The 21,804-nt window shown below is 38.1% G+C and overlaps 2 protein-coding genes across 3 annotated transcripts in view; both read right to left on the bottom strand.

The window, feature by feature from the left end:
- Positions 1-21,804, bottom strand: part of prkg1b (protein kinase cGMP-dependent 1b) — a 193,327-nt gene that overhangs the window by 44,911 nt on the left and 126,612 nt on the right. For both annotated transcript variants that reach the window (XM_039664767.2, XM_039664766.2), the window contains exons 6-7: positions 8,478-8,555; positions 6,004-6,098 (exon numbers count right to left, since the gene is read on the bottom strand). In XM_039664767.2, the coding sequence (XP_039520701.1) occupies positions 6,004-6,098; positions 8,478-8,555 (173 nt within the window). The remainder of the gene's footprint in view (positions 1-6,003; positions 6,099-8,477; positions 8,556-21,804) is intronic.
- On the bottom strand, positions 10,257-13,519 carry LOC148971501 (uncharacterized). The gene is made up of 2 exons (XM_089122478.1): positions 11,715-13,519; positions 10,257-10,396 (listed from the first exon to the last, which is right to left on the bottom strand). Exons 1-2 carry the CDS (start codon positions 13,357-13,359, stop codon positions 10,257-10,259), a joined length of 1,785 nt encoding a protein of 594 aa, XP_088978604.1. The 5' UTR covers positions 13,360-13,519.

The raw sequence follows: 21,804 nt of genomic DNA, 5'->3' as shown, positions 1-21,804 counted from the left end.
TATAGTACAGTCTAAATCCTGAAAATAATCAAACAAATAACGAGTTGACAACAACACGATTCTATCTGGTCTAGAAACCATGTTTTGTAACGAAAAACCACGCAATAAAACGAACCAGAAATGACGCGAAACTGCAGAGAAGAACACAACACGCGAATATGGACGTCAGACAGAAACTAGTGCTGCACACTGTTTGCTCGACGATCTGCTCTGAGAAAAAAAATGCAAAAAAGAAAAAGTAAGATTTACCTGGTGTCCTCAACCCATGCGTTGCTATGATTGGCTGTACTCATGACATCACTGAGATTGAGTCGCGCGACTGCGCGAGATATCTAGCATGCTAGATATTTTTCTGAGCTCGGTGACCTGTCTGCGAGGTGTCTGCGAGCTGTCTTTGATGCGTTGTTGGCTCTTTCACACTAACGGATTGGCGAGCGTTAATCGTCCGCTAATCGCCCGCGATTTGCACGCGATAACACCCTGACTTGTCGGCGACTCAACGATTTGCAAATCGGGCTTAAATCGGGCTTAAAATCACGTAGTGTGAACTAGGCTTAACCAGACAGTTTCTGGTCTCATTGACTTCCATATTTTGTTTTTCTACTATGGAAGTCAATGAGACCAGAAACTGTCTGGTTACTAATATTTTTCTAAATATCAGAAAATCGGCTGAATGGATTTGAAAACGTTGAAACTCGACTGTTTAACTCTGGGGGAGTGGTAAAATGAGCCTATTTCCAAAAAAAGTGGAGTATCCCTTTAAATTTTCAGGTTGTCAGTAGATAACGTGCAGAACTTTACACTCTCATCTGCGAAAACCATCTTTTTTGGTTTTGTGCAAATTTGATTTGATTTAATTTGTAAATTTGGTATGGTACAAGGCTTTTCTGCATTTGAAAACTAGCATTAATAAATCATAAAGTTCAAATGTGACATTTAAATAACACAAGGACAAAAAATAAAATAAAAAATCCTGCGACATGCCACCCTCATCCTCAACTTTGACATATGGGCCTCCAATAAGCTCCATTTACTTGTGAATATTATGTTTATAGTGTCATTAGTGTCTTCTGTCTAGAGACCCATCTGCATGTGCTAGAAATCAACTGCCTCAAACTGCCTCTCATTAGATATGATGTTTCTTGGTACAACTGTAAAAAACATGAAAACCCCCATTGAGACAGAACATATCAGAGGTGCCGCAGCTCTTACGAATAACTTCCAATTATATCACCTCATTATTATTACAAGCGTCCTATGCTAGTCACATCTCAACTACAATTATCAAGTCAGTCGCACATGAGGATCAAAACTGCCACTAAGAAAGTCCAGCACAGGGGAACATCATCCTTCAATTACACTGTCACACTTCAGAGGCAGAGGGATGTCTTTGAATACTGTGACAACATTAGGTGAGGATCGAGTCAAAGGAAGACAGAGGGAGGTTAAGACCAGCCAGTGCAAACGTGTTTTAGCTGTCAGTCAAAGTCTGGATGTAGTGAACGCACATCACAGCAAGTATGGAGTGAGGTTTATGAGGAAAAGGTCAGAGCCGTCAATCAAGTTGGGAGAATATAGCAGGACAAAGATGAGGTGACCCATCTGGGTTCTCCAAGAAGCTGAAACCAAGTTTAACGCGCTGGTTGTGAACATAGACTGTTAAAAAAATATGGATGTAGTGTCTGTGACGTCACCCGTAGGTTTCTGAAGAGCATTTTTGAAGCCAGAAATGGCTTCCGTCACGATCTTGGCAGTGTCACTCGTATATAATAGAAAATGGGCAAAGAGGTGTGGGTGGAGCTGAGGTTCCTGAATGTTGAAACAACGCCCACCTAGTCTCAACGTGATCGAGTTAGCTCAGGCTTAGGAGCAGCTAATGCTATATGCTACTAGCACTACCATTTGCCTCTCAAATGGGTCAATCCATACATATTACCTATGAAGTTCAAGTAAATGCGCTCGAAATCCGAGCTCATCCAAAGATGTGCATTTATTAAATGGACGGAGAAAGCAAAGAAACCTGCAGGATTTCATCAGATGATAGACAAGCATACATAGTCTTGTTGCTTGCGTACATATAACTTATCTGTTCCGTGAGAGCAACGGGACCGCAGAACGCATGTAGCCTCTTTCTATAGACGGACATTTTTAAATCTGAAAACTCCAAAAAGCAATGAAATTGTCAGACATCCATTCGTGCATGTTCACAGAGGAATCCATTTGAGCGCTGTTTGTTCTCTCGTACGATACTCGACAACGACAGAATCCAAAGGCGAAAAGAAGTAGAGTGGTATTTTAAATATATTAAATACAATTTTAGACAATTTTCAATACATTTTTAAGTTATGATAATCAGTAAAACTTTACAATAGTCTCATTTGTTAGTTAATAGTAATTTAACTTTGGAAAATACAGTTCATTGATGTTAGTCTGTTTAGTAAATAAAGTGCATAAATGCAACCACAGAAACCGTAAATTCTCGGGCCAGCAGCATGTGTCCAAATTTCAATCTTAACCGTTCTATTTAATCAGAAACGATCTTGAAACATGAGTAATTCACTCATGAATTCAAATTCTATTTAAAATTCAAAAAAATTCAAATTCAAAAAAAAAAAAAAAAAACGTTTTGCTGATAATTTACTCACCCCCATGTCATCCAAGATGTCCATGTCATTTTTTCTTCAGTCGAAAAGAAATTAAGGTTTTTCATGAAAACATTCCAGGGTTTTCTCCATATAATGGACTTCAATGGGAACCAAACTGTTCAAGGTCCAAATGAGAGTTTCAGTGCAGCTTCAAAGGGCTTTAAACGACATCAGACGATGAATAAGGGTCTTATCAAGCGAAACAATCGGTCATTTAAAAAAAGAAATAAAAAAGTTAAAGTTTTATAAGCACAAATGCTCGCCTTGCTCTGTTCTGTGATCAGTTTTTTCTGACTCTACTGTTCAAACTCGTTCATCAAAATGAACAAATCTTTTTTCGAGTCATGACTCGAAGGGTCCTAGATAAGACCCTTATTCATCGTCTGGTGTCGTTTAAAGCCCTCTGAATCTGCACTGAATCTCTCATTTGGACCTTGAACCGTTTGGTTCCAAGTAAAGTCCATTATATGGAGAAAATCCTGGAATGCTTTCATCAAAAACCTTAATTTCTTTTCGACTGAAGAAAGAAAGACGTGGACATCTTGGATGACATGGGGGTGAGCAAATTATCAGCAAAAGTTTTTTTTTTTTTTTTTTAAGTGAACTACTCCTTTAAGTGTAAAATACCAAACTTGTCCTTTAATGGTCTTAAAATAGGCCTAATTTGAATTGATGATACCCATACAGTGCTCCTTGGTATGAATGTGTTTGTATACTTTCCTTCCGGTGTGGAATGAAAAAAAAAAAGAAGAATCAACATCTCCTTAACTGGCAGCAAATTCATTATTTTGCCTCAACAAGGTGTTTTGCTTAAGTGGGACATGAAAGTTTACTTAGCATACAAGCTGTAGCACATCAAAGCAGTGAGCAGCCTTTAATCCACAAGACCATAGCTATTGTTATGGCTGTTACTTAGTCAAAGACAGCTTCCATATCACACAAACACGACTCATAACGGCCTAAAAAAATATTGTTTAAGATGAAAGACTGACTTGATCCACTTCAGTGCTGATTGATTTGCTAAACATACTACCACTTAAAAAAAAAGAAACTAAACAAACAACAACCGAAACAAAAAATGCAAGACTCTGTGCTAATTAAAGCTGAGTGAGAGGTGAGATCAAAGACATGAAGATCAAGAACACACATTTGTAGGAGTAAAAACCTCTCCAGGCAAAAACTAATAAACTCCTCATCAGCTTGGTCGTCCTTGGGCACAGATCAAAGCAAGAGCGATCTAACTAGGTGTCTTTGTGAAAAAAATAAAATAAAAGTGACAATTAAACAATAGATCACACAATGTCTAACTATAAATATCTGTGTATGTCAGCTGTCATTTATTACAAACAACAATCTTAATAAAGTTGGCATCCCATGAAATGAAATAATTAATAAAATATTCAATTTTTGGTCCGCAATAACAAACGGCCGGGCTGGTTCGATCTTTTTTTTTTTTTTTTTTTTGATGGGGGGATGTATGACATCACTCTTCACCCCATGTCACTCAAATCGCTCCAAATAGTTCATATGTGTTCGGTTTCTGCTGGTTTTTATAGTTAAACACAATTTTTCACTATTTTTATTGTCTTTCCTTATATAACAGGAATGTTTTTGGGAGCTGTGATGTTACTCTCCACGAAACTGTGTTGTTTTGTGTGCTCGAATGTTGCCTTGTGCCGTTCAAATAAATATAGTACTTATTCCCCCTTCTTAGAAATAACAAATGTAGGCTAATTCAGACAGTGTAATGCTATCCAAATTGCTCCAAAGTTTGGCTGTAACTGAAATAATTTTTTTTGTTAATTTATTGTGCAGACAAACATTTTTTTATTTGCTGTAATCCACAAATAGACTGAAACCATTGAAATTCAAGAGGGAATTAGAAACTAAAAACTCAACCTTAAACATAAACAATAGCTTATTTTCTTAGCTCTATCTTCACTTTTGATCTAATCAGGTAGCTCATGTTTCTTTTCACTCTCTTGTGCATCACAGGTTGGCATAGTGTACTAAACTAAAGGCAGTGACATCTATAATTTTGTCATTCAAAATGTTTGAAAGTATGTCTTCCTTAATGAGTCCTGTGGCCACACCATATCCTATTACTTTATCATTCAAGTTAATTAAATCAAATATAAATTCTCCCAGCATGGACCTTATATTTTGTATGCAATCTGCACACTCTTTATTCCAGTCCATTAACAGCTTACTCCCTTTTCAGGGTCAATGACAAGTTCAATACCGCAACACAACTGTGCAAAACAAGCCAAGTGCACTAATGCGAGCATTTCAAATAGAAAAAAAGGAGAAAAAAAAGAAAAATAGAATCCCTTTAATATGTTTACCACTATTCGGTAATTGCCAAACAACAACAATAAAATAGACTGTTGTTTTTCACAGCCACCGCAATTAATGCACTAAAACTTCCTCTGATATCCACTAAGGGTCCTCATTGCATATGTTCTGTCTCCATCCATTGCAACAGCAGTTTAAAAAGTTTCAAAACTAAAACCATCATGTGAAAATGAAAGTGTAAATTACATCTGAAAAGCATCTGCTTAGCAAGAATAACATTCACTTGAAACAACTTGAAAGCCATAATGCAAGCCGAGCGAACTTGCCTGAGGTTGGCCTCTACTGAATCAGCAGCGGTGGTGGGAATAATGCAGAAAATATAAATAGATCAGAGGATGATGTTCATAACCGACCGACCCTATGAGAAATATGATATGAGGAGGATATGTGCATCTGACTGTTCTGACACAACCGGTCTCATCTTCTCAAAATTAGCTCTTCTCACTAAGTGCTGTGAGCTCCCAGTCCATTAGACGGTACGCTTGCAAATAAAGCCTCAAAAATGACAGACATTTTCATACAAGCCCGGGTCAAAAACCAAATGAAATGCAATTTGCAGCTCACTTATCTTTCATAATGTGAAATATGTTTTTTTCTGCAAAACAGGAGGAAAATAAAAATAGGGCAAGACTTCAAGGATAAGAGGGATTGCTTGTTTTAGAGGTGGAGCAACTTAATGCATTTTGATTAAATATGGTGATTTGTTTTTAATTTAGAAAAACCAGGAATCGGAAATGTCAATAAAAGGAAGCAAATAAGGTCAACTTTAATCTAAATTGACTTTAAATGCTTTCTACGTCCAATCAAAAAGTATTCCTGAAGCAAGCAGATGCTTTGTTTGAATGTGCATTTGATTGTTCCCAGTTAACAGCCAATTAGGCATGTGCCAGCAGAAAACGATCCATCGAGCACATAATTGATGTCAGCGCTTGCTTTCGTAAACATGGTCAGTGGCAACCTGTGATTGAAGCGCTTTGTAAGTAGTGTGCAAGGAAGTTTTTACCCTTGAAGGGCTTTTTCTCCAAACCAGTCTCCTTTCCCTAATGACCGAAGATAGACAGGGGTCCCATTGGGTGGATCTTCTCGAGTTACGTTCACCTGCAATTACAGATTATTGATAATTAAAGGAGTAGTTCATTTTAAAATGAAAATTACCCTGTGATTTACTCACCCTCAAGCCATTCTAGGTGTATATGACATTCTTCTTTCAGAGTTATATTAATAAATGTCCTGGCTCTTCCCAGCTTGATAATGGCAGTGGATTGCAACCAACAGATTGAAACTCAAAAAAGTGCATCCATCCATCATAAACAAACTCCAAATGGTTTAGGTGGTTAAAGGCCTTCTGAAGCAAAGCAATAAGTGTATGAAAAATGTTCATATTTAACGCATCACAAAAGTACACGTTGCCAAACGCAGTCTGATGTTGGACTTAGCGTAGGGCGTCATGGCGTACAGCGTAAATATCAGCAGTACGTCGCATTACTTGCATAAGTAGCGCTTTACACTTAAAGGGATACTCCACTTTTTTTGGAAATAGGCTCATTTTACCACTTCCCCAGAGTTAAACAGTTGGGTTTTACCGTTTTCGAATGTATTCAGATGATTTTTTTTTTTATTATTTAGAAGAATATCAGTAACCAGACCAGACAGTTTCTGGTCTCATTGACTTCCATAGTAGGAAAAAAATATACTATGGAAGTCAATAAGACCAGAAACTTTCTGGTTACTGATATTCTTCTATATATATATATATATATATATATATATATAAAATCGGCTGAATACATTCAAAAACGATAAAACCCATCTGTTTAACTCTGGGGGAGTGGTAAAATGAGCCTATTTCCAAAAAAAAGGGGAGTATCCCTTTAAATTTTCACGTTGTCAGTAGATCACGTGCAGAACTTTACACTCTCGTCTGCGAAAACCCTAGTTTCCCTTTAAGTCAGATGTTTGTTTAGCCGGAAGCTAGTTATTTTACTTTATAAAGTTTTAAATTTGAATATTTTACTTACACAAGGTAAAGACCAAACGTATTTTAACAAACGAACACTTAAACTTTTAATCCTAAAATGACGAAAAAACATCTTGAAATGTAATTTGATTGTTTAGTTTCCATCGCGTTCATTAGAATTCACGAGGAGGCAGGCTTCATGACCTTTACTGGGACCAGCTACCAGGGGGCGATCGAGACACTTTGACACTTCACTTTTCAGGACTTGTGCAGCATGCTTGGTTGCAATCCACTGCCATTGTAAAGCTTAAGAGCCAGGGCATTTATTAATCAAAGGGCGGCAATGGCTCAGTGGTTCATGTAGGTTGTCTACAACCCAGAAGGTTGGTGGTTCAATCCCCAGTTCCACCTGACCAAGTGTTGAGATGTCTATGAGCAAGACATCTTAGCCCAGCTGGCCCGATGAGTTGGATGGCGCCTTGCATGGCTGACACTGCCATCGGTGTATGAGTGAATGGGTGAATGTGAGGCAAAATGTAAAGCACTTTGGTGGCCATTGGGTCTGTGAAAGCGCTATATAAATGCAGTCCAGTTCATTAATATTACTCCAATTGTATTCGTCTGAAAGAAGAAACTCCTAGGATGGCTTGAGGGTGAATAAATCACAGGCTAATTTTCATTTTAAAGTGAACTACTCCTTTAAAAGACTAAACAATCTACTGATTTGTCCCTAAAATGTCAATTATTTTTCATTCGTTCACAAGTCTGCATTTATCACATTAATGATAGCAACACTAGAGATACTGTATTTGAATGAAGGCTTTCAGATTTGACGGACAGTTTGTACAAAAAATACAATTTTGAAAGAGCAAACACAGCACATTCTGTACAATAATTCATAGTGACCACATCCTGTAAAGCTTCAAAGAGACAATAAAACTCCATAACAGTATCATAAAATAGTCTATATGACTTATATTCCAAGACCTCGGAACAGACTGAACTTTATGAAGTTATTATTCACTGAACTGTAGGTCTCAAATCCAAAATCCAAAAGGCAACCTCTCTCTACCTAGTGGTAGTAAAACCAAAATAATTAAGCAGATAATGGATTAATAAATACTTATTTTTGTGCATTTGCAATGCTTGTAGTCCATGTTAGAAATAGGCTAATTAATTAATTGGAGGTGAAGATTGTCAGTAATGACTTACATTTCACTCAGTTCTTTACAAAAGACTTGATATAACATACGACTCATCTGGACTACTTATAATATGATACTGTTCCTGTCATTTTTTTGGAGCTTTAGACATGGTCACTATTGTTGAATGGAAAACAGCTGCATTAAGTGTTGAAAATCCTTCAAATCATTCCTTCCTTTTGACTTGCAAGTGAAAAAGCAGCATGAAGGTCTAGAACGACATGAGGGTGAGTAAATGATGACAGGTTTTTCATTTTGGGGTGAGTTCGTGCATGCAATCGCTTTGGTATTCTATCTCTGTGACAGACAATATCTTACCTTTCCTTTGCTAATGATAAAGAACGTGTCCCCTCTGGCACCTTGTCTAATAATGTACTCTCCATCACTGTAGTGAGTCTGGGAAACAAGATAAAGAGAGAGAAGCAAAGAGAGAGAATTACTAAAATGACATTTTTCCCTTTATATGTTCCTCCGTCACAATCATCCTCAAGCCATCATGAAGACAGTCCCTCAATCACAACACCAGAAGTCCTCTAAGCAGTACTCCATGCTACCGGCAAACCACCGTGGCCCCCATTGCAAAATGAAGTCTACAGAACTCTAAATAAACCGCAAATGTTTAGACTACTAATAATTAGGTATCTGTACAAATGTACTGACCTTATCCAGTTCAGTTTCTACTACGAATATGAAAGATACTTCAAACTGTGTCTTGATGAGGAGAGGTGTGTTGATACTTGACTGTTCAGATTATAGAGAGAGAAGTATATCACAGATGCTTGGAGATGCAAGCTATTGACTTGAGCCAATCCACCACTTAGAATCACCTAGAACACCCTGAACTGCATAGAAATGTGATGAATCCTCTCAGAACACCGTAGCAACCGCATAAGCAATGCCCTGGAACAAGCCCAGAACATCCATGGCAACTTTTCAAGCACCACTAACATTTTCTTCAACAAATGTAAAATATTGTTTTGTTCCAAAATGTGTTTTATGTAATTCATAACATAATACAAGTACACTTTCTTTTTTTTACAGCCAGTTTGACATCAGGTCAAGCACTTTAATGGTGGCGTAACAGTGTAAAAATATGATTAAATTAAAATGAAGTCCCTGATTAATACAATTAATGGCAAACATAATTTTGGAAATGTAAACTGGCACTTAAAGGAGAACTCAGGCGCAAAATGAACCTTTGGTCTAATAAAACATTGGTACCTAGTCAACCGTTCTCTGAGATTTGATTTCATGATATTCGAATGTAAAGAGTTTTATCTCTAAAAACTGTTTAGCGTATAACGCTAGCAGGGGCGTGGTAGTGGGGGGAAAAGTGGACCTGACTACCCAGGGCCCCGTCTAGGGAGAGGGCCCTTTGAAATCCCACCAATTTTTTAAAAAATATTTTTTTAAACCTAATTAGAATTAATTGGGCCCTCCAATTGATGTCATTAATAATAATTAAAAAAAAAAAATTGACCAAAATGAACTCAGTGCTAGACACTCTGGACCCCCTTCCAAATGGTTTAGTCCGCAACGCGTCGACCGCCCATAGACGCAGCGGGCGGCAAACAAGTAATAACGCAGTGAGTCTAGAGCCTGTAACGGGAGCCTGATCTGATCATGCTGTGCAAAAAGCCCAAATCGGGCTTTAAAAAAAAGAGATGAAAGAAAAAGATAGGAGGCAGAATGCGGGGAAGCAGCTGATGACTGCTTTCTTCCCAAAAGGTGAACTGAGTTGCTATATGCACCTAACGTTACATCCAATTAAAGTTAACGTAACTTAGTCAACTCCAGACAGCTGCTGCTAATGCAGGGTTCCAGACTGCGACCAAATTGGTCTCATATGCGACCATTTTTTTGAGAATTTGATTGTGCGAGTTAAAATTGTATGTGATGTGGTCGCGTCGCATATTTACGAGTGGACGCTCGCGCAAAAGAACACCGACCGTTGTATCAGCTGCTGCAGACTGCAGTCCGTAACTTATGTTCAAAACGAACGAGTAGGCTACATCATGAATCCATTTTCCAAACCGTGTTTTTGACTTATCCTGAATCACTACGCCTGTTATAAGTGTTTATATTCGGACTATTTTTTTATCCCGGATTCCCGGGGTTGACTCGGATGCGAAGTTGCCCAGTGACTGCGTGACTCGCCATAGACATTAATGGAGAGAAGTAGCTCCGGCAACAGTGTTCTTCCGCAAGACACATAGACGTCACGCGCGCATTGCACACTGATGGTGGAACACGCCAATTACGAATTCATGAATAAAAATATAAAAATGAAAATGTCTCAGGAAACAAATTATTACAAAATGCAGGAGGTAAGGAGTGTGAGATTTCTGATTTTTGAACTAACTTATAAAATTTGATAACGAAAAATCTGTTTTAGCTTGTTGTAATACTCTAATCTTTTAAAATGTAATGTACATTTGAATGTTTAATGATTTTTAAAAGATAGAAATATGATGCTAATAGAAAAATGACAGACACAGAAGATTATGATTCAAATGTAAATAGATAGATTGAATGTAATTCAAATGTAAAATCCTTAAAATTACAGATTAAAATTACTGTCCAAAATCCATGAAAATCCTGAAATTTGGCAATGATAATTAATATATTATAGGTATTTATGGTAAGCCTTTGCTGGCTTTGGTCCATTAAAACCACTATTCATCGGCATGCATTGATTAATCCCATGGCATGTAGCAAAAAAAAATAAAAAATAACCGCGACGAAATCAAATGCTGATGCGACCAACTGAGAAAGTTGGTAGCATCAGTTTAACCTGGTTTCTGATGGTACAGTTGTCTTTCGTGTTCTTGTGTTCTCCTATTTAAAAATAAATGTTTTTCATTTAAAACTTGCATCAGTATCATGGATCAAAATGTTAGTACACAAAACCTGTTATGAAGATGGCTGATGAACCCACTAGCAGACAGCAACTGATTCTCAAAGGGGTTTATTAAAGGACAAAACAGGAAAATAAAACCCACGAGGGGGAAAAACAAGGCAGGGTAGAACACACCAGACTAAGACTTGAAACTAAGACAGAAACAAAACTACAACATGAACAGACTCTTCTCAAAACAGCTTACTCAAAGAATTACTCACAGCTTGAAACATGCAACATCAAACAATGAACCGACACAGGACAGCAAACACAAGGGGATAAAATAGGGAACACTAATGACGAGGACAGGTGAAACTGACTAGACAATGAAGCACTAGACGAGGATAACAAGGGGGCGGGGACATGTAACGAGACAACACAAGCACATGGCCCACACAGGCCATGCGCTTGTACACAAAACATGGGTCTGTCATGATCCTGCCACAAGACCAGGAAAAATCTAAGACATGATGGCAGAATCATGACAGAACCCCCACCTTAAGGAGCGGCTTCCAGACGCTCCTCAAGGAGACATCAAACATGGGACAAGACCGACTGGGACAAAGACAAGAACCAACAATACATAACAAATAATAATAAGGGCATACAAGAATAAACAATGAAAGGATTGGGGTGAAACATCAAAAACATCATACAGGGCAGAGGGGGTGGAGGAAACACAATGTCTTTGCGTGACAGTCCAGGGTGGGTGGGTGGGACAGAGGTCCTGGGACCACAGGGAGTGGGCTTAGGACGAGAGGACCGAGCGGGCTTGGGAGGAGTGGTGTGGGACAAGGGAAAAACAGTCCGGGGTTGAGCCATGACAGGGGAAACAAACGGAAGTCCAGGAACAGGGACAAATGGGGAAACAGACCGGGAATTAGAGGAGCCAGGGGAGACCAGAACAGACGGGGATGCAGTCTTAGTGGCAGCTGGCCTGGGATCAGCATTTAAGTCAGCTGGCTTAGGACCAGCGCTCACTGCAGTTGGACTGCGATCACGACTCTCACTAGATGACTTGAGAACGGTGCTCTGTGCAACAGGCTTGGGATCAGTGAAGACAGCAGTTGGCTTGAGATCTGTGCTCGGTGTAGCAGACTTGGGATCAGTGAAGACTGCAGCTGGCTTGGGATCTGTGCTCTGTGTAGCAGACTTGGGATCAGCGAAGACTGCAGCTGGCTTGGGATCAGTGCTCGGTGTAGCAGACTTGGGATCAGCGAAGACTGCAGCTGGCTTGGGATCTGTGCTCTGTATAGCATTTGAAACAGGGACTGGGGACGAGACAGGACTGACTGGGACATCAAGAATTCTGGCCAGACGGGATAAATACTCGGACAGGGTTCTGGCAGCGATGATGACTGGCATCTCCTGATGAGCCGAAACGGACTGTACCACAGCCCTTGCAGCGGAATCGACTGCTGCTCCTTCTTCTGCAGACACGGCAGAAGACTCAGAGACGACATTCACAGTACAAGTCTCTGGAATGGATCTCCCCAACGCCGACTGGGAAAAGGCGCTTTCTGCAGCAGGTTGTAGAACGGCATCTCCTGTTGCAACAACCGGAGCCACGCTTACAGCAGCGGGACAGGGAACAGCGCTTCCGACTTCAGCGGCGGGTTGGAGAGTCATCACGGGCTCAGGAGGGGGTAGAGACGGAGAACCAGAAGGTCCTTTCCTCCTCTTCTTCCTCCTGGGTCGTGGGGCGGAGTAGGTAGCCAGACTAGTGACCGGAGAGGGGGGTGAAACAGAAACTGTTACCGGAACAGGTGAGCTCACTGCAGGCGAGGAGGATTCCGGGCAGGAAGACTCTGATGCTGACTCCCATGACGGGTGCCTTCCACGCTTACCATGAAGACTGATGGACGTGGAAGGTGTCTCAGGAGTCGCGGCAAGACTGGGTTGGTCCCCAAGTGTAGCAACAGCTAACAGACGACCCTCAGGGATCACAGGAAGTGTAGCGGAAGATGAAGACCTTGTAGCACCCTGCAGCTCCCTCTGTGACAGACTGTCCACCATCTTGTGGAACGGGCGGCTGACCAGTCTCTCACGTTCAGCTAGAGGAGGATGGACGTTAAGACCCGCGATGAAGTAGCGGTTGACCAGAATCTCCGGCAAGAAAAACCTCCTCTTCTCCACGACCTGGGCGTACTTCCTCAGGGTCAACTCTCCCTGAGGAGGGAAAGGAAGCTTGCCTTCCAGGCTGTCGGTGATGGCCGACTGCCACCATTGTTCGGGGTCTGACGGCTGCAGAGTAGGATAAATAGGCTTGCTGTCTGCTGGGTTTCTTAGTGGTCGGTTCATTCTGTCATATGGCTTGGCTGATGAACCCAATAGCAGACAGCAGATGATGTGCAAAGGGGTTTATTTGTGACAAACAGGAAAATAAAACCCACGAGGGGGAAAAACAAGGCAGGGTAGAACACACCAGACTAAGACTTGAAACTAAGACAGAAACAAAACTACAACATGAACAGACTCTTCTCAAAACAGCTTACTCAAAGAATTACTCACAGCTTGAAACATGCAACATCAAACAATGAACCGACACAGGACAGCAAACACAAGGGGATAAAATAGGGAACACTAATGACGAGGACAGGTGAAACTGACTAGACAATGAAGCACTAGACGAGGATAACAAGGGGGCGGGGACATGTAACGAGACAACACAAGCACATGGCCCACACAGGCCATGCGCTTGTACACAAAACATGGGTCTGTCATGATCCTGCCACAAGACCAGGAAAAATCTAAGACATGATGGCAGAATCATGACAAAACCGATGTAGCCTAAGGTTTAAAGGTATTTGAGCACAAGTAGGCTAAATGAGGCCAATTCAGGTGGTGAATGAAAGAACCAGTCATTACTATAATCTGATTTTATTATTTAAACACTGTTTATATTTGTTTATATTCAAATAATTAAAAAAATACATTTCATTCAAAATTGAATTTTCACTTTGCTAACCCGCATCGTACAATGCCATGTGTAGGGGGCCCATTGACATTGAGAGTGTACAGGGCCCAGAATTTGGTGCTACGCCCCTGAACGCTAGTAATGGGGGTATTAATTAAGTAAAAATAAATCGCTAGTTTATACCACTAACAAGGCTCAAAATAGCCCCACACTAACGCAGTAACATAATGAGGGTCCATACATGCAAAACGAAGCATTGAGAACTTTGTAAGTGTACAGACCATTAAATAAGAATATATTTTATAAAGACAGTTCACTTCGTGTATACAGACAGGAGCCATCTTGGAAAACAGTCACGACAAATCAAACTACGAATGTCGCGCTGAGTGAGCTGAACTGTACGAAGTTCAGCGAACTTCTGAACTGTATGAATTGCATTCGGGGATCGACTTATCGAGACTATTTTCTAAGATGGCTCCTGTCTGTATCGAAGTGAACTGTCTTTATCCACAAGTTTCCGAGGGGCGCTCCTGTAAATAATAAAGTGGGTGAAACTTCCGGTGACGCGGCGGAAGTAGCATTCCAATGGTATTTTGTGTGTTAGTTAGCGAAGAGGCTAGCTGTTTTTCGGAGAAATATTTTACTATTTAAAGACGCAAATCTTTATGAGAGATGTCGTTACGGAGCTCAGCAGGGACAACATGTGCTGCTCGCGGTTGTATGTATAACCGGACTAAACTAATTTAGTGGCTTAAACGTGATTGTTTTGAACATAAGCTGAAAACTAAATCAGAGTGATCCTGCCAGAGCCCATCTCTGATCCTGCCAACGACTGTAGTTTCCATCACCTCCCAAAAGACGACGAATCTTCCTGTATACATTTGTTTAAATTCTTAATGTTCTATAAACTCTATCAGCATGTGATTGGCTGTTCGCTACTGATGTTACAGCTAAACTCAGGATCAAAGCCTGTGTTGACAGAATACCAAATGTGCCAGTTAATGTATTCAAGTAGCACATTCATTTATAATTTTGAATAAACTCCGACCAAAGCACAATGACTAAGTGTGTATTTTTTATTTTAATTGTTTGTCAGCTCGCACAACTGTCTGCCACCATGCCTTGATGAGTATTGATTATTAATAATGTTATTATAATACTCCCAATCAACTACTGCGGAGGGTAAAGGTACTGTTATTTCACCCTTTTGAATTTCGTTGAGGTTGTGTTCCCACATCGTTAGCCAGTTTGGATCGCTATAACTTGTAATGAACGAGTGTCAAGCATGTCAAATCGCGCTTTGTTTACTTCCAACCGGAAGTCGCGCCCACTTTTGACGCAAGACCTCATGGGGCGTAGGAAACTTGTGGATAAAAAAAACAACAAAAAAAAACTGACAAAATATAAATAACTGTTTTAAAAAATTTTTGGGTGAAAAATTATAACATTATTAGAACTTTTGCACTGTAGCCTATAGTACACACACACACACACACACACACACACACACACACACACACACACACACACACACACACACATTAGTTCATGTTAGATAACGAGACCTTATTGTAAAGTATTACCAAAGCTTCTAAATATTTTCAAATAAAACACACCAGTTATAATCTGCTTGTGTTTTTTTTTAACTTTATTGTGGTATTTTTAAATGTATATAGGCTTTAAAATGTTTATATTTTGGATTACCTTGTAAAGATTATCTTGATAGACAAAACATGTAAGGGTCACAACTCTTTGTTGAACACATATCTTATTTTTTTGCGATTTCCCAAAAGTCTATGGGGAAAATCGAGGGAACCCATGCGCCGCTAACTTCCGAGTTGTCCTACAAAGTGACATCATAAGTTCACACTCTATATGAGTATGACAAAGTCAGGATATTCATTTTCACCATAGGGGGTAAAATATCAAACATTTTCTTAAGAACATCCTAAATGACTGACTTATTTGATTGAAAGAGGGCTATGGCTGAAGACTTACTGAAATTAAAAACACCTCCAAGCCCATCTTTTTCCACTGCCTGCAGATTACCGTAGTTATCAAATAATACAGACTTGAGTTAATAACCGTTTTTAGTAATTACATTGTATTTTTAATGTACCATGTCAAGTTAAATTAGCTATTTTAAAAGAGCAATAAGATTAATTCCATTGATTGCACTCAGTCTTTCTTGCGCTCTCTTTAGAGTGAATGTGTCCGGTATCTGTGTTCTCTAGCTAGAGTGAGCGCATACTGTATTCCCATACCTCTGTGTACCCACCACGTTTCAAGCTATGCAGACTTAGACATAGGTCAGTCACCGAGGACCGAAAAAGCAGCCGCCTTGTACAGTTCCTCCTCAACCAAAACAACAAGCGTTTACAGCATTATAACTATTGTAATTTGGAAGAGATGCAAACGTTGACGTTTAGACGTTTTTTGTAATATTATGTGCTTTCAGACATTGAGGCTCCCTGCTGTGTGTGTGTTTTGAAGGAGGCGTGGCTTTGGAGACGCTCTAAGTGAGGGTGGGATCTTATGCTTTCAAAGCTAGTTCGCTATTGCTAGCCTATACCCTACTCTTTAATGTTTAAACAACCCAATAAATTCCTTAAACGTCTTAACTTTTGGGGATTTGGGGACAGGAACTGATCCTAGCTTAAATAAATAATTTACAATGATTTTCAGGAATATTCTTTTTAGGGCTGGGTAATAAATATTGATTTCTCGATATTAATCGATTCTCATTTTTACGAACCGATATCGATTCGAAATCTCAAGAATCGATTAGTCATCCTGTTTCATTTGAATGAATGGATCATTGTATCATACTGAAGCTGAAGCTGATCTCTCTTTCGGCTTAATAATAGCAGTCACAGCGCGAAATAAACATGAATGCGTATCTAAAAGTGTGTTAAAAGATAAAGTACAACTTATCGAAATCCGTATCATGTCACATTGATTCACTCAATCAGCATTTCAACCATGGAAAGACGTCAGTTAATCAGCTTGTAATCAATGTCATGTATCGTCATATTTACCTCAGAAAACCCACATAAACTTGTTAGTCAGCTAGAAAAAATAACTCTAGAGAGGAGCATTTTGCTAAATATATACACCATATTACATATGCATTATAATCTTAATGTTCTTCAATATTTAATGCATATTTGAATAAATCTGGCAAGTTTTTATGACAGTCACCATGTTTAAATGTTTATATTTCATATAATCTTCTTATTATAAAAATAAATAAAAGTGTAATTTAAGTGTTTGCATAGCTACAAAACAGTTAATTATTACCTTCATATTACGCAAATGTAGCCTATAGTAGGCTACAACTACTGTAGACTCCCATAGTTTACAGCATTAGTTAAGACATTTGATTTCCTTGAGTCGAAATCGAATCGAATTGCAAGCTTGTGAATCGAAATTGAATCGAATTGTGAAATTTGTGTCAATACCCAGCCCTAATTCTTTTCAATAATATGAATAACTTATAAATTTAGTCTTAGGAACAATCTTACGAAATGCTTAAGAAAGGATTTATTGGGAATACAAAATATTATTATCTTTTTCTTAACTTAAAAAATAAGAAGGAAAAAGCAGGTGAGAAGAATTTTGTGAATCCAGTCCTTGGACATCAAATCCCAACACATTTCTCATTATTTCAGAGATCAAACCCAGTTCATGAAGTCGTGAAACTTTGAAAAACCCTAAAACATCTGATTTGAAAATGTTCCTCAGTTTCTAGACACAGAATGAACTGGCTGCTCCTGCAGCTTTGCACAGGCTATCGCTGAGCTCACCTTGAGGAAGTAAGGATTGAATTTGCCTCTCTTTTGTACTGTTAGGATGCATTGTTAAATACCACCATTTGTGGTATGGCATTTGTGGTTTGCTGAAAATAATTCTGACTCATCCAGCAGTTAAATGAAATGCACATTTATAATATGCATACAATGGACGTTCACAGGGCATTCCAGAGGGTTTAAAAGCAGAAATGTGAAATTCTTACATATGAATTTATTTTTGTAAACTATGAATATAATTATCTCTGTAAAGTTTATTAGCATACATTTAATTTAATATGTCCTTGTCCTTAAATTGTCCTACTCTTATTGGAGGGTAAATTCTGGAAAATTCCTATCTGTGGAGTTGTATTAAAACATGCCAATCGTGAGCTTAGAATTATAAGGTTCTATCTCCGTTTAGGGTAGTTCTGAGATATTGAGCATCAAAGTTTTTACATCCCAGCTGGCAAAACTGTTATGTAGTATAATCTTCTATTAGCTTTATCTAATACTCTTTTTTTCCCTTTTTTTTTTTTTTACAAAAATAACACCACACAGGCATTAATAAACACCTAATGGATCAGATTATGTCAAAAACTCAATTTCGACCAAAAGTGGAGATAGAACCTTATAATTCTAAACTCATGCAATGTCAGAACAGATTCGCTTTTGCTTCATTATATGAAGAGTTCAGATGCAAAAGCCTCTAAATGCTAAAATGATAATTACCTATTAATTGTTATTTAAGTGAAATTACTGAACTTAAATATACAAGTTTGATAAAAATCGTCATTAAAGAAGAAAATTTCAAATGGCATTTAGAGGCTTTTGCATCTGAACTCTTCATATACTGTGCATTGTATACAAATGCACAAAATTTCTGGATGACCTACAAAGTATGCAGTATATAACAGGGCTGACTGTGTGGAACACTTTATCCCCAAATGTTCAATGCACTCAAAAATGCACTCTGCATATCAGCTGCAATTTTAACATGATGTTCTTGACATTTTCTGATTGGAAATGTTAAAGCAAAACTGGATAAAAAAAAGTGAAATAACCATTTTGATAATAACTAGATGCCACCACAAATGTACTAAGGTTATTAACAATAATGTTGTAATTAAACTATCAGAAACATTTATTGCTAATCCTTACTGATTTACTATTTAACTGTCTGTGGTTCTTCTCCAGAACCCCCCTCTTCCCACTCTTTGCCCTACATTATTTTATTCCTACCATAATACCGTATATATCTGATGGAAAAATCTGGCTTTTTGACCCATGTTGCTCCAAGTAGAACAGTGCAGTGTAGGAATGCTTGCCAATTCCAGCACTTCACAAGTCTGGCATAAAGCCCAGGCACAGCTAGTTGCCATAGACAAAGGGCAATATAGTGCATTGTGGACTGCACACTTTAAACAGTCTTGGTTTCAGAGGTGTTTTTCCCTTTTATTTTCCTAATAAGCATTTAAAAAATAAAAAAAATTCTAAACCACACACCAAAGCCACCAGATTTGAAATATAAAAAAATGTGAAAATTTAGACTAAAAGAACGGGGCATCGTAATGAATGTCTTCTGAGGAAATTAGTCACTCATCCCATGAAACACTCCAAATCGCATGACCAAATCAGAAACAATACTATAAAACACTGGTTATTGTCCTTATTTATATATACCATATATTGTATATGTGTATAGTATATATTGAAATATATGAGTAACACTTTAAAAAAAAAAAACTGTTCCGTCATTAATGAATAACTACACAAGAACAAATGTGTAATGCAATATTAACATTACTTTACACTTTACAATTCAGTCACTTTACAATTAACGAAGAAGAAACTAAACAAGATTAATGAATTAGTACGTAATAGTGTATAGCCGAATGTGGTAGTTCAATGTAGCTAATTCTGGTATGGGTTGGGGGATTCACTGCTCTACAGTAATTTGAAAGTGATTGCAGTACCAGTTTTGGCCACAATCTTTGCAGTCCAAATTTAAAATATTGGAGAGAGTTAAAAACAAAAATAGAAAATAGACTCTGAACGCCTCTTTTCTGGAATGTCTGTGCAGGTTTTATGGTGCAGCCACTATGGGAAAAGACATTGGGGTTTGGTTAAATGTTATTAGATGTGAAAGTAAAAATCAATGACTAATTACTTTTCTAAAATTCACATTAAAGTTTTTAAAAACTTTCCTGAGTTAGAACACACTGCCTCTCTGAGGGTGATCAATGTGAGACAGACATTGTTAGTGATACTAGAATGTCTTTGAAAAACAATTTATCTGAAATAACTTTATCCTCAAAGAATAAAATCCTCGAAGATATTTCCAAACAACATTTTTGATGTTTCACGGCCTTGATTATTATCTTAATGATTAAGCTGTGAAACAAGAGACTTTTCAATGAAAAGTCAATATCTTGAGACAAAAAGTAACACTGAAAACTGGAAGTCTTATTTTTATTTCACCTTGAGTCTTTGTTCTTGCGTTCCCCCAGAGGACAACATCAAGTATTAATTTGGTTTCATTTTTTTTTTAAATGAAAAGCTATTTGCTTTAATTCCCTGCTTCAAATGGGGTTCAGAAGAGCCATCGATTTTAGAGCCATATCTTTAAAATGGAACATCACGCTGAGCAAATCTCTGTGATGACCATCTCCATGCTGAACAGCATATGATATCACAAGTTTGTTTCACCATCAGGCTTACAGAGCACAAAAAAATGTATATTTAACGTGCCAGGAACTTTGGCAGTGGACCAAGTCCTACGCTTGGTTCAGAAGGTATTGGAGTGGAGACAATAACTGTAATAATGTGGCTGTATATTACTGTACTACACACTAATTTCAGACATTTGAGTCTCACACCGGTGTGAGCGTATGAAAGGGTTAATACAAAGTCAATATTTTCAGATAATAGTTTACACATGTTTTTAGTTGTCGTAGTATAAATGGGTCTTTATGCAGTTAAACAGCTGCTTATTTGTATTTTAGGAAGGGTGTCCCTTACAAGGGATAATAACAACATTTAGGGGTTCAAGGAACCAATATAGTATATATGAAGAGTTCAGATGCAAAAGCCTCTAAATGCCATTTGAAATTTTCTTCTTTAATGATGATTTTTATCAAACTTGTATATTTAAGTTCAGTGATTGCACTTAAATGGCAATGATAATTACCTATTAATTGTTATTTAAGTGAAATTACTGGAGTTAAATATACAAGTTTGACAAAAATCATCATTAAAGAAGAAAATTTCAAATGGCATTTAGAGGCTTTTGCATCTGAACTCTTCATATATATATATATATATATATATATATATATATATATACTGTATATTCCAATACAAGATTCTTAAAGATACTTTAAAAATACTGTAGTGCACAAAACAAGTTTTTTAAAAGAAACTGCAGTGATCCATTTTGTCTGCTGTTATATACTATTGAGTCAAATGATTTCAAGTGGAATTCTATAGAATTATCTTCACTGGTCTAAAATGACTCAGTCTCAACTGCCATGACTTTGTGCGGTCATTGGCAAAATAATAATAAGGATCAATTTAAACCAAATTGCAAGAGAGAAGTTGGAAAATTGTCTGCTTTTTGGAACAAAAATGCCCAGGCAGTTTTAACAAGCATCGTTTGTGAACAACAACTCATTCTGTGCTGTCAGAGTGGACTGATGACTGTCATTTATATGTCGCTATTCAGACTATCCTTCCAGCTCCAAAAATTTCACCACTCACAATTGTGAGAAAAGTCAGAATTGTGAGATGAAGAATACAAATTGGGTGAATTTTTACGCAAGAGGCAAGCTTTCATTTAAAATGCTCTGATGGCAGGAAAATTATTTAATGGCGTATTTATATATGGGCTGGGACACTAATAATTTTTTTTTTTTTGCATTGTGTGTTAATTATTTGACTAATTAAATGATTGGACAAAATAGTGGTTATATTTACTATTAAAATAAGCATGGGGGGTTGGGGGGGGGGGGGGGGGGCATATCCATAGACAATGTTAAATCA

This window comes from Pimephales promelas, chromosome 17, assembly GCF_988280905.1.
Source record: "Pimephales promelas chromosome 17, fPimPro1.hap1.1, whole genome shotgun sequence".
NCBI classification, from domain to species: domain Eukaryota; kingdom Metazoa; phylum Chordata; class Actinopteri; order Cypriniformes; family Leuciscidae; genus Pimephales; species Pimephales promelas.
This window is presented reverse-complemented; position numbering and strand designations above follow the sequence as displayed.

What these genes read in the sequence shown, in the direction of transcription:
- LOC148971501 (XM_089122478.1), bottom strand. Translation starts at nt 13,359, where the DNA reads ATGAACCGACCACTAAGAAACCCAGCAGACAGCAAGCCTATTTATCCT. An exon ending in TCCTCCACCCCCTCTGCCCT is followed by an intron (nt 10,397 to 11,714) that starts GTATGATGTTTT and finishes TTCCACCATCAG; the next exon opens with TGTGCAATGCGCGCGTGACG.